We start from the raw sequence: 14,213 nt of genomic DNA on the forward strand, positions 1-14,213 counted from the left end.
CTTTTAAGGAATCAGATATGGAAGCATCGGAACTCTTTTGGAGAGGGCTTGATCATCCACATCTGAGTGACGAAGCATTAACCAAAATTAATGCTCCTATTTCTGATCAAGAGATTATTCAGGCCATCAAAGAGATGAAACTGGAGAAAGCCCCCGTGCCTGATTTTCTACCTAATGAGTTTTATAAGATCCTAGTTCAAGTGGTTACTCCTCATTTAAGAAATCTTTTCAATTATTTCTATATAGAAAATAAGCCTGTTCCCCTGAATTTTGTAGCCTCTACTACATCACTGATTCTGAAATCAGGGAAAGATCCCTTGAAAAAGGAGTCTTATCGGCCCATCGCACTATTGAACTCTGACTACAAATTACTATCATCAATTTTAGCTAAAAGACTTCAGCGTGAGATAGGGATTCTTATTGATAAAGATCAGGCAGGTTTCTTAACTAAGCGCAATTTAGTGGCTCAAGTCAGAGAATTATTTTTAGTTCTTGACTATTTCCATAACTCAAAAGGAATTTCCTCGCAAGATCAGTCAGATATAGCAATCATCGCGCTTGATGCAGAAAAAACGTTCGACTCTGTATATCATCAACATATTTTAACTTTTCTGTTTAATTTTGGCTTCAAAGATAATTTTGTTTCTTTCATTAACAATCTTTGCACTAGCTCTTCTACTAAGTTGATTATTAATAATTTAGAATCTAAATCAATCAGTCTCCAGAGAGGCACAAGACAAGGCTGCCCACTATCACCTCTTTTATTTGATTTGGCGATAGAATCTTTAGCTCTTAAAATTAGACAATTCCTTAAGGGGATCAAAATTGGCTCTTTAGAACAAAAAATAGCCCTATATGCGGACGATGTGTTAATCTACATATCTAATACAAAAAATAACATTCGGAGACTACTCTCTATCATTAACTCCTTTGGAACTTTTACAGGTTATAAAATTAACATATCTAAATCAGAACTAATGTGGGTCAGGAAAAACGAGGCTTCCCCTTCGGTGATACCCTTTAAAGAAGTAGGGTCCCACTTTAAATACCTAGGAATTAACATATCAGTCAATCCACAAGACTGGTATGGTCTTAATATTGCTCCCATCTTAGTTAAGATAAAAGAGTATATGAGCAGTTGGCAACATTTTCCACTCTCCCTGTCAGGACGTATTGCCCTATTTAAAATGGTTCTTCTCCCAAAAATTCTTTATCCTTTGCAAAACATCCCGGTTATCTTAAAAGTCAAAGATTGGAAAAGTCTAAATAGGGCTCTTCGATATTTTTTATGGAAATGCAAAAGACCCCGAATCTCTTTAAATAAACTTTATCTCCCTAAAAAATTTGGGGGTTTGGCTTTACCCGATCTCAGTAAATATAGCTTAGTTTTTCTCTCTCGGATTGCGATAGATTGGATTCTGAATAAAGACTATTTTACTAATAACAAGCTTGAAAGAAATATTTTATACCCCTATAACCCCTTAGCGCTAATTCACTGCCCGCTTCATTTAATCCCGAAGGAAGTAAAATGCTTTACTCCATATTTACGATAATACAGGCTTGGAAAAAAGTTTGGGCAGAAGGTAGGCATTGATCTCTCCATCCCAAAATTCCAATGTTTGTGTGGCAATCCAGAATTTCAAGGAGGCTCTCAATCTCAAATATTTGACACTTGGCATGATAAGGGTCTAACTTTTATGACTCAAATTATAGATCAGGATATTTCATCAGTAAAATCTTTTGATAGATTGAAACAGGAATTTAATCTAAGCAACAGGGACTTCTTTGCTTACCTTCAGGCTAGACATTATCTTTTCTCACTCATTGAGAAATTTGGTTGGACTTGGACATGGGGTAAACTAGATAATTGGCCCATCCTCGCCAAAAATGATCTTACCTCCATTTCAATTTGGTATGAGCTGATTATCGGTCAATATGGAGAAGGTAATCTACAACAGATAACACAAAAAGGCAATTGTTTGTCACTAGAATTAAATATTGCGGTTGACCAGGTGGAGAAATCCATAGTTACAATAGTTCAGACTACATTATCTGAGAGCTGGAGAGAATCACATATTAAATTACTCTATAGATCTTATTACACCCCATTAAAGGGATTTAAATGGCATAATCATGAATTTAATACATGCCCGAAGTGTGCATATCCGGCAGCTGATATAATTCATATGGTCTGGGCATGCCCTAGGATAAGACAGCTATGGCTGAAAATAGAATTCTGGCTCACTAAAGTACTGAAGATACCATCTCTCTCTCTCTCTTTGGCAGAGGTTGTTTTTCTTAGAGAATCCCCATTAGTTCCTGAACACAAAAAAGCTAGAAATATGACAATTTTGGCAGCAAGAAATGTAATTTTCAAGAAATGGCGAGACTCCTCGGTTCCCAGTATTTTAGAGATTAAGAATCATATGAAAAAACAATGTATTATCGAACAGATGGGTACAACTTTAACCTCCGAAAGGGAAATAACTTTTTTTTTCAAAAAATGGTCCACATTTATTAAGATTTTCCCCAAGAAGAGATAGATCAATTAATCTATCCCTTCAGGCATTCCGAAATAGTGATGTTAGATTGTTGGTAACATTCAAGGAGAAGGGAAAAAAAGGAGAATTTTTTTTTTCCTTTCTTCTCTCTCCTCCCCCTCTCTCCCCATATGATACCCGTTATAGATGGTACAGATAGTTCAAAGGACGACTTTGTATTAGAATCTGAAAATATTTTGGAAAACAAGAGGTTTATTTGTGATATATTATAAGGAAGCTATTATCAAAGCAAATTGTTAAGTACCAGAGATTGTATTTTTCTTTTGAACTGTTCTGGTTGATTTTTTAATTTCTGAGCTCTGATTTTGCATTATACACAATAAAATTAAAAAAAAAAAAAAAAATTCCAGACAGGATTTATAAAATAAAACTTTTATTAATGTTCAAAATAAAAAATAAATAAAAAAAACACTTGGTTACATGACATACACGTTAAAAACGTGTATGTCATGTAACCAAATGTTTTTTTTTAAATTTTGAATATTAATCAAAGTTATATTTTATAAATCCTGTCTGGAATTTCATTACCCTTAGTCAGGGCCCAGAGTGCTATATGTGCATACTTTCTGAGAACTGACATTTAATTGTGTCATTTCTCTTCTGTGTCCATATGTAAAATTACTATTTATTATAAAATAAAAATAAGTGTAACACTAGTGCCAGGGTCTCTGTATACAGTAAAATGTCTTATACCGCTCGTATTACGAGTTGAAAGTAAACAAGTTTGCTTGAGCGCAAACAAATCTAACTATTATGCAAGACAAAAAAGTTGCACAAAACACATCAAATATACATTTAACAGTTAAGGTACACTTATATCAACACTGTGTGATAAAAAAAATATATATACAGTATATAAAAAAATTCCATTAAATGTTATAAGGGCTCAAATATATGAGGTCTCAGGTATTAGGACAAAAACGCCTGCAAAGGGCTTTAACATAAAGATACATACTTACACATGTCTAAATATGTATATAAATATGTATATATATATGTTTATATGTGTGTACATATGTATTTATGTTTGTATATGTGTATATATGTATTTACAGACATATATACACATATGCAGAATCTGTTGGCGCTCCACAAATAACCGATATTAATAATAGTAATATAAACACATAAATACATATGTACACATATAGACATACTATACATAGACATATATATATATATAAGTGCAATGGAGCCCTTTGCAGTAAAGTAGCTAAAAACATGAAAAATCATATTTATGTAATATTTATATTTAATAAAGTGTCGAACTGTGTATGTACTGTAAATATTTCACATTATACATAGGGGAATATGTAAGTATTTTTAAATAAATATTATTATATATATCTGTATATATCTATACCTACAGTATGTATTATTATTATTATTATTATTATTATTATAAATATCATTATTTATTTGTATAGATCCACAAAATTCCGTAGTGCTAAAAAAAATCATCAGATATATAAATATTTATTTAAGAATAAATAGACCATATTCTTCTATGTGAACAACATAGGAATGGGAAATATTAATAATTAGAGCTGCGGAATCTGCAAATAACTAATAATAATAATAATAATTCACATCGGGTGAATTAGGTTTTAGCACAAGTATGGGTGGGTTTTTTTTGCAGTTTGCATGCTCTATTCAAGTCTATTGGAGAATATGTGAACGCGGTCACGATATTCAAAGAGCGCTATCTTTTTACTTTTCAAATTGTAATACAAGCACAACCCAATGTATGCAAAAAGCCTCCATCAACAAAGTAAACTCGCAAGTGGGAGCGCAAAATAGCACTCCACTCGTAATCTAGCCCTCAGTGTTTAGAAGCTCAGCAAATACAATCCATTTATGAACTACTAATTTGTTTGTGTAAAAACCAGATGTTGCATTAAACAGTTTTTTTCTAGGATCATGCTTGTTGCTCTGTAGAGCCCCTGGCATTAACATATTTTACTGGATTGTGATCGAGCTCATTGTATCGGTTTTCTGTTTTACACCATCCACAAGATCCATAAGGGAAAAAATAAAACTCTAGAGTATTTGTGTAACATTGCACTTATTTTGCAAATCTGTACTGTCAAGCACAGACATGATGAAAAAAACAGACCGTAGTTCTCAGATCTTGTGAGTCCCACACCTGCCATCTTAGAATCATTTGACACAATGAAGTTAAAGAATCAAATCATAAATCAACTTGATCAATCTTTTAACTGTTGCACTGTCCGCTATTAGTGATTTGTTTCACTACATTTCTTGTCTAATCCATATGTCTGAGACTTCATAAGGACACATTTCCTGTAAAATGATCAAAGCAAATGTATTGCATTTCAGTAATGAATTAGTGTTAAATATGTAATCCTGGAGCATGAACTGGAGACAATGGGTTGCTCATTTAAAGCTTATTTTTTATGAGACTTAAAATCTTGATTTAATTTTCATACGCTTGTAGCAAACTACCACAAGCACGGTAATATACAAGTTAGCTTAGTGAAGGCTGTTGACATACTATTCTCATTTTGCCAAATACTATGATGACATTAATTACAGTTTATGCATAAAAAAAATTCCCCCAAGCTATGCAAAAAAAAAAAATCTGTGTCAAATGTGTAATTTTATTTTCCTGAAGTGACATTTAAATGCTTGTCTCAGCCATTGACACGGTGCCATCATTTTTTCCCCATATAATTACCTCAAGGCAACTGGAGCAAACAATTTCACATTATTCTTGTATGCTGTACTGAGCTTGACCTTAAAGGGACAAGAAACTCAACATTGTTGTTTAGTGATTCAGATAGAGAATACAATTTGAAACAACTTTTCAATTTACTTACTTGATATAATTTGGTTCATTCTCTTGGTATCCTTTGTTGAAGAAACAGCAATGCACATGGGTGAGCCAATAACATGAGCCTATCCAGATATGCTTTTCAAGAAAGGATTATAAGAGAACAAAGCAAATTTAATCATATAAATAATAAACAAATGTTTAAAATTGTTTGCTGTGGCTGAATCATGAAAATAAAAATGAGTATACTTACATTTAGCAATTGCTTGTGCAGCAGTGCCTCTGATGCTAGCGCAATTGCACAACCAATAGCGCAACCTTGAGATGGCAGAGAGGTTACTTAACTAGCTTTTCAGGTCCACGCTCGCAAGCCCAAAACTGCATTTTCAGCTTCATAAATGGGGCCCAGTGTAGGAATCACACAAACTTTTTCATGAAAATGTTGTTATGTAAAGGATATTCACAATAATTAATATTTGCCTAGATTACGAGTTCTGCGTTAGCCTTAAAAAGCAGCGTTAAGGGGTCCTAATGCTGCTTTTATCTAACGCTGGTATTACGAGTCAGGCAGGAAAGGGTCTACCGCTCACTTTATTTCCGCGACTTGAGGCTACCGCTAATCCCCTTACGTCAATTGCGTATCCTATCTTTTCTATGGGATTTGCCTAACACTGGTATTATGAGTCTTGGAGAAAGTGAGCGGTAGAGCCTCTATCTCCAAGACTCCAACCGCAAAAAAAAAGTCAGTAGTTAAGAGCTTTATGGGCTAACGCCGGAACATAAAGCTCTTAACTACAGTGCTACAAAGTACACTAACACCCATAAACTACCTATGAACCCCTAAACCGAGGCCCCCCCCACATCGCAAACCCTATAATATAAATTTTTAACCCCTAATCTTCCGACCGGACATCGCCGCCACCTACATTATAGCTATGAACCCCTAATCTGCTGCCCCTAACATCGCAGACACCTATATTATATTTATTAACCCCTAATCTTCCGCCCCCAAACTCGCCGCCACCTACCTACACTTATTAACCCCTAATCTTCCAACTGGACATCGCCGCCACTATAATAAATGTATTAACCCCTAAACCGCCGCACTCCCGCCTCGCAAACACTATAATAAATTGTATTAACCCCTAATCTGCCCTCCCTAACATCACCGCCACCTACCTTCAATTATTAACCCTTAATCTCACGACCACAACGTCGCCGCTACTATAATAAAGTTTTTAACCCCTAAACCTAAGTCTAACCCTAACCCTAACACCCCCTAATTTAAATATAATTTAAATTAAACAAAATAAATTTACTATAATGAAACAAATTATTCCTAATTAAAACTAAATACTTACCTGTAAAATAAACCCTAATATAGCTACAATATAACTAATAGTTACATTGTAGCTATTTTAGGGTTTATATTTATTTTACAGGCAACTTTGTATTTATTTTAACTAGGTACAATAGCTATTAAATAGTTAATAACTATTTAATAGCTACCTAGTTAAAATAATTACAAAATTACCTGTAAAATAAATCCTAAACTAAGTTATAAATACACCTAACACTACACTATCAATAAATTAATTAAATAAATTCACTACAATGATCTAAAATAAAATACAATTAAATAAACTAAACTATAATACAAAAAAAAACTAAATTACAGAAAATAAAAAAAAATTACAAGAAGTTTAAACTAATTACACCTAATCTAAGCCCCCTAATAAAATAAAATAGCCCCCAAAATAATAAAATGCCCTACCCTAAACTAAATTACAAAGTAATCAGCTCTTTTACCAGCCTGTTAAAAGGGCTTTTTGCGGGGCATTGCCCCAAAGTAATCAGCTCTTTTACCTGTAAATAAAAATACAATACTGCCCCCCAACATTACAACCCACCACCCACATACCCCTACTCTAAAACCCACCCAAACCCCCCTTAAAAAAACTTAACACTAACCCCCTGAAGATCACTCTACCTTGAGTCATCTTCACTCAGCCGAGCCGAATTCTTCATCCAAGCGGGGCAGAAGAGGTCCTCCATCCGGTTGAAGTCTTCATCCAAGCGGGGCAGAAGAGGTCTTCCATCTGATTGAAGTGTTCTTCCAAGCGGAATCTTCTATCTTCATCCATCCAGAGCGGAGCGGCAGCATCCTGAAGACCTCCAACGCGGAACATCCATCCTGGCCGACGACTGAACGACGCATGACAGTTCCTTTAAATGACGTCATCCAAGATGGCGTCCCTCGAATTCCGATTGGCTGATCGGAACAGCCAATAGAATGCGAGGTCAATCCGATTGGCTGATTGGATCAGCCAATCGAATTGAACTTCAATCTGATTACTTTGGGGCAATGACCCGCAAAAAGCCCTTTAAAGGGCTGGTAAAAGAGCTGATTACTTTGTAATTTAGGGTAGGGCATTTTATTATTTTGGGGGGCTTTTTATTTTATTAGGGCTTAGATTAGGTGTAATTAGTTTAAACTTCTTGTATTTTTTTTATTTTCTGTAATTTAGTGTTTGTTTTTTTGTATTATAGTTTAGTTTATTTAATTGTATTTTATTTTAGATAATTGTAGTTAATTTATTTAATTAATTTATTGATAGTGTAATGTTAGGTGTATTTGTAACTTAGGTTAGGATTTATTTTACAGGTAAATTTGTAATTATTTTAACTAGGTAGCTATTAAATAGTTATTAACTATTTAATAGCTGTTGTACCTAGTTAAAATAAATGCAAAGTTGTCTGTAAAATAAATATAAACCCTAAAATAGCTACAATGTAACTATTAGTTATATTGTAGCTATATTAGGGTTTATTTTATAGGTAAGTATTTAGTTTTAAATAGGAATATTTCTTTTCATTATATTAAATTTATTTAGTTTAATTTAAATTATATTTAACTTATGGGGGGTGTTAGGGTTAGGGTAAGACTTAGGTTTAGGGTTTAATAACTTTATTATAGTAGCGGCGACGTTGTAGTCGGGAGATTAGGGGTTAATAATTGAAGGTAGGTGGCAGCGATGTTAGGGAGGGCAGATTAGGGGTTAATACAATTTATTATAGTGTTTGCGAGGCGGGAGTGCGGAGGTTTAGGGGTTAATAAATTTATTATAGTGGCGGCGATGTCCGGTTGGCAGATTAGGGGTTAATAAGTGTAGTTAGGTGGCAGCGACGTTGGGGGGGGACAGATTAGGGGTTAAATAATATAGGTGTCGGCGATGTTAGGGACAGCAGATTAGGGGTTCATAGCTATAATGTAGGTTGCGGCGGTATCCGGAGCGGCAGATTAGGGGTTAATATTATAATGCAGGTGTAAGCGATAGCGGGGGCTTCAGATTAGGGGTTAATAAGTGTAAGATTTTTTAGATTCGGGTTCATGTTAGGGTGTTAGGTGTAGACTTAGAAAGTATTTTCCCATAGGAATCAATGGGGCTGCGTTAGGAGCTGAACGCTGCTTTTTTGCAGGTGTTAGGTTTTTTTCAGCCAGCTCAGCCCCATTGTTTCCTATGGGGAAATCGTGCACGAGCACGTTTTTCCAGCTTACCGCTACCGTAGGCAACGCTGGTATTGAGAGTTGAAGTGGAACTAAATTTGTCTCAACGCTCCCTTTTCTGAGGCTAACGCAGCCATTCAGACAACTCGTAATACCAGCGTTGTCTTAAGGGTGCGCTGGAAAAAAAAGGCTCGCTAGCACCGCGGGTCTTTACCGACAAAACTCGTAATCTAGGCGATTGTTTCTACAATTACAATCTACAGCGCATAAGTTAATAATTTTTTTAAACAATTGGTTGATCATTTGGTGAGCAGTTTAGCACTTTCAGATGAAAATGGTTTAAAGGGACATTAAACCCAATATTTTTCTTTCATGATTCAGATAGAGAATACAATTTTAAGCAACTTTCTAATTTACTTCTATTATCTAATTTGCTTAATTCTCTTGATATTCTTTCCTGAAAAGCATATCTAGATAGGCTCAGTACCTGCTAATTGGTAGCTGCACATAGATGCCTCATGTGATTGGCTGACCCATGTGCATTGCTATTTCTTCAACAAAAGATATCTAAACGAAGAAGCAAATTAGATAATAGAAGTAAATTGTAATGTTGTTTAAAAATGTATTCTCTGTCTGAATCATGAAAGAAAAATGTTGTGTTTAATGTTCCTTTAAGTTTGGTTTGCAGAATGGTAGATGTTCTGTAAGAGAATGTCATTACATGTAGATTTAAACAACAATAATAGCACTAAATATTGGACCTGTATATAAGAAACCTTTTTAGCTTATGGTCTAGATCAGTGTTTTTCAACCAGTGTGCCGTGGCACACTAGTGTGCCGTGAGAGATCCTCAGGTGTGCCACGGCAGACTGACAGCAGTGTGACATATTTTGTAAACTTTGCTTGTTTTTTACTCCCAGTGCAGGGGTAGTTTGTAGGAGGCATGGCATAACAGCACAATACATACAGTATGTGTGTGTTTGTGTGTATGTGTATATATATGCTGTATTAGGCTACAATGTGTGATTTTTTGAAAATTTGGGGATGGTGGTGTGCCACAGGATTTTTTAATGTAAAAAAGTGTGCCACGGCAAAAAAAAGGTTAAAAAATCACTGGTCTAGATGACGAGTGGTGCGTTAACTGTTGCGCGTGAGCGGTAAGGGGTTTATCGCGGTTATTCTAGAAAGTAAAAGCACTCGCTTGAGCACAATTGAATTTAACGCGCATCGGGATAGAATAGCTTCAGAGTTAACTGCTCAACTAAAATGTTACACAATACACATCAAAAATACATTTAAAAGTACAGTTACACTTATAATAACACTATCTTTTTTAGCATAGAGAAACATACAAACACATGTCTAAATATGTATGTGTGTGGGTGTATATATATATATATATATATATATATACATATATGTTTATATGTGCACATATGTATTTATATATCTATATGTGTATATATGTATTTACAGACAAATATACACATATAAACACATAAATACATATGTATACATATAAAAACATATATATATATATATATATATATATATATATATATATATATAAGTGCATTTGAGCCCTTTGCAGTCAAGTAGCTGAAAACATGAAAATCAGATTTATGCAATATTCATATTTAATAACGTGTATTTAATCTGAATATTTCACATTCCAATGTTCTTCACATAGGGGAATATGTTCTAAGTATTTATATATCTCTATCTATCTATCTATCTATATATATATATATCAGTATAGATATATATTTTACTAAAAAACATAAATATATATAGAAAAATGTATTTCAGAATAAATAGAACATTCTGCTATGTGAAGAAAATTGGAATGTGAATTATTCATATTTCATATCAGATTAGCGCACTTAAAAAAACGCGATTGGGTTTGCGTGACTTGTTGGGTGTTAGGGTTTTTTCCCACTTTTCTCGCTCCATTGAAGTCTATAGAGGATTACATTAACCTCATTGTGATATTCAAAGCTCGACTTTTTGTGCGCGTTGGGTTAGTGCTCGTTCAAAAATGTTTTACTTTCAACTTGTAATATGCAAGTTACCTGATGCGTGCAAAAAGCTTACTTCTAGTAGAGTTAATGCGTGGGTGGGAGCAATAAATAGCGCTCCACTCCTAATCTATCCGATTATAGGGTGTCAGCTAAAAGATCTAACAATCTTTGTGATGCATCAAATTATATTCTCCAGAGATTTTAAATAGATATGTTTATCCATTTTAGCGAAACTAAAGCAAACTAGTAAAGTGCAGTGACACACACTTTCCTATCTGCATTTCACATGAAGTTTTTACTTAAGAAAGCTATACAAATTTCAACTTTTTTACCTATGACTTCATATGTTGGTTTTTGGCTTCATATAAAAGAAATATAGTCATAAAAAACAAATTTCCAGATCCAGTGTTGTATTATGGAAAACATCTCTCTTTTCTCCAACCACAGCAATATGCTCCATGTGTGCTAGATTTATTAATGATATTTTGGTAGGTTATTGTATAAACAATAGTTACTAAAAAGGTAACACTTTATATTACAGCAACAGTTGTATGTCAGCTCAGAAGAGGGCATTACCCAGGTGTCTTTGCATCGCTGCCACATTTACGGAACGGCTTGTGCTGATTGTTGCCTGGCCAGAGACCCATACTGTGCCTGGGATGGAAATGTTTGTTCCAGATTTTATCCATCAGGAAAAAGGTAGTTGCTTTTAAAAAAAAATCTTATTTGTTGTTTAGCAATTCATCATAATTAGACTGAACACACTGTATAATAATGCAAAGCACAGGACGACCATGATTATTCTAATGATTAAAGTGTTATTGTGTATAAAATATTTTGCTGTAAAAACAACTGTTTCAGTATTTTATTAAGTAACTAACAAACAATTAGCATATATGTTGATGTGGGTCCCTTATTTTCAAGAGTCATTTTAGTAAAATCATTACATGATCTCATTTCTTACAGCATGTGACCTTGCATAGCTAAAGATTTAACCCTCTCAAAATGGTTAAGCACATAGGTAAAGTTAAACTTCTGCTTACCTAATTAGCCACTCTAGTTGATTGACCCAGCTTTGCATATAAAGCTGCTGATTGGCTCAGTGGCAGTTTATGCTCAGAACCAGCAGTTCTTTGCAACTCACAAATGGTGCTTTAATCATGTGTGAAGACCCTTTGTGGGGAGTTAAAAAACATAGCACTGCATGGTCGATAGTGACAACATTACATTCTCTTATGAATGAGGGCATGTCATTTTTTTTCCCAAATAATGGTCCTTTGAAAGGGAATCAAAATCAAGTATTACAGGCCAGTAAGTCTGACATCTATTGGCGATAAGCTATAAGAGGGGCCATAAGAACTTTATACAAAACTAGATTATATAGTGTTTTTTGGTCCATTTTCAATATCTCTATCAGTTACCAAGGTGATTAGCTATACAGGGAGTGCAGAATTATTAGGCAAATGAGTATTTTGACCACATCATCCTCTTTATGCATGTTGTCTTACTCCAAGCTGTATAGGCTCGAAAGCCTACTACCAATTAAGCATATTAGGTGATGTGCATCTCTGTAATGAGAAGGGGTGTGGTCTAATGACATCAACACCCTATATCAGGTGTGCATAATTATTAGGCAACTTCCTTTCCTTTGGCAAAATGGGTCAAAAGAAGGACTTGACAGGCTCAGAAAAGTCAAAAATAGTGAGATATCTTGCAGAGGGATGCAGCACTCTTAAAATTGCAAAGCTTCTGAAGCGTGAGCATCGAACAATCAAGCGTTTCATTCAAAATAGTCAACAGGGTCGCAAGAAGCGTGTGGAAAAACCAAGGTGCAAAATAACTGCCCATGAACTGAGAAAAGTCAAGCGTGCAGCTGCCAAGATGCCACTTGCCACCAGTTTGGCCATATTTCAGAGCTGCAACATCACTGGAGTGCCCAAAAGCACAAGGTGTGCAATACTCAGAGACATGGCCAAGGTAAGAAAGGCTGAAAGACGACCACCACTGAACAAGACACACAAGCTGAAACGTCAAGAATGGGCCAAGAAATATCTCAAGACTGATTTTTCTAAGGTTTTATGGACTGATGACATGAGAGTGAGTCTTGATGGGCCAGATGGATGGGCCTGTGGCTGGATTGGTAAAGGGCAGAGAGCTCCAGTCCGACTCAGACGCCAGCAAGGTGGAGGTGGAGTACTGGTTTGGGCTGGTATCATCAAAGATGAGCTTGTGGGGCCTTTTCGGGTTGAGGATGGAGTCAAGCTCAACTCCCAGTCCTACTGCCAGTTTCTGGAAGACACCTTCTTCAAGCAGTGGTACAGGAAGAAGTCTGCATCCTTCAAGAAAAACATGATTTTCATGCAGGACAATGCTCCATCACACGCGTCCAAGTACTCCACAGCGTGGCTGGCAAGAAAGGGTATAAAAGAAGAAAATCTAATGACATGGCCTCCTTGTTCACCTGATCTGAACCCCATTGAGAACCTGTGGTCCATCATCAAATGTGAGATTTACAAGGAGGGAAAACAGTACACCTCTCTGAACAGTGTCTGGGAGGCTGTGATTGCTGCTGCACGCAATGTTGATGGTGAACAGATCAAAACACTGACAGAATCCATGGATGGCAGGCTTTTGAGTGTCCTTGCAAAGAAAGGTGGCTATATTGGTCACTGATTTGTTTTTGTTTTGTTTTTGAATGTCAGAAATGTATATTTGTGAATGTTGAGATGTTATATTGGTTTCACTGGTAAAAATAAATAATTGAAATGGGTATATATTTGTTTTTTGTTAAGTTGCCTAATAATTATGCACAGTAATAGTCACCTGCACACACAGATATCCCCCTAAAATAGCTAAAACCAAAAACAAACTAAAAACTACTTCCAAAAATATTCAGCTTTGATATTAATGATTTTTTGGGTTCATTGAGAACATGGTTGTTGCTCAATAATAAAATTAATCCTCAAAAATACAACTTGCCTAATAATTCTGCACTCCCTGTAGAGCGTGATTGCCTTTTTGCTGAAGAGACTAAATTTTGCAGATGCTTGTTTTTGTTTTGTTTTTGCAAATGGATTTGTAAAAACTCAATAAGATTTAACACAGGACACTTCTTTTGGAATTAAGGACTGAAGGTTTCAGACAGAGAAAAAGTAAGAAGCAGTGTACAGTGCAGAAACTACCAGGGCCAACAAGATCTTTTTGCATGCATAAAAAGAGTCAGTGCGAGTAAGGAAGCATCATTCTCCTCCTATATAAATACCTATTACTACTCCACTTTAGTATGAAGCATAGATTGGGGTGCCAAGAAGTACACTGCAGAGTTATGG

General features: G+C 35.2%; 1 protein-coding gene across 2 annotated transcripts in view; it reads left to right on the forward strand.

Moving 5' to 3' along the window:
- The window catches only part of SEMA3C (semaphorin 3C), a 364,490-nt gene that overhangs the window by 296,023 nt on the left and 54,254 nt on the right, over positions 1-14,213 (forward strand). For both annotated transcript variants that reach the window (XM_053716519.1, XM_053716520.1), the window contains exon 15: positions 11,426-11,583. In XM_053716519.1, coding sequence (XP_053572494.1) covers positions 11,426-11,583 — 158 coding nt within the window. The remainder of the gene's footprint in view (positions 1-11,425; positions 11,584-14,213) is intronic.

This window comes from Bombina bombina, chromosome 6, assembly GCF_027579735.1.
Source record: "Bombina bombina isolate aBomBom1 chromosome 6, aBomBom1.pri, whole genome shotgun sequence".
NCBI lineage: Eukaryota > Metazoa > Chordata > Amphibia > Anura > Bombinatoridae > Bombina > Bombina bombina.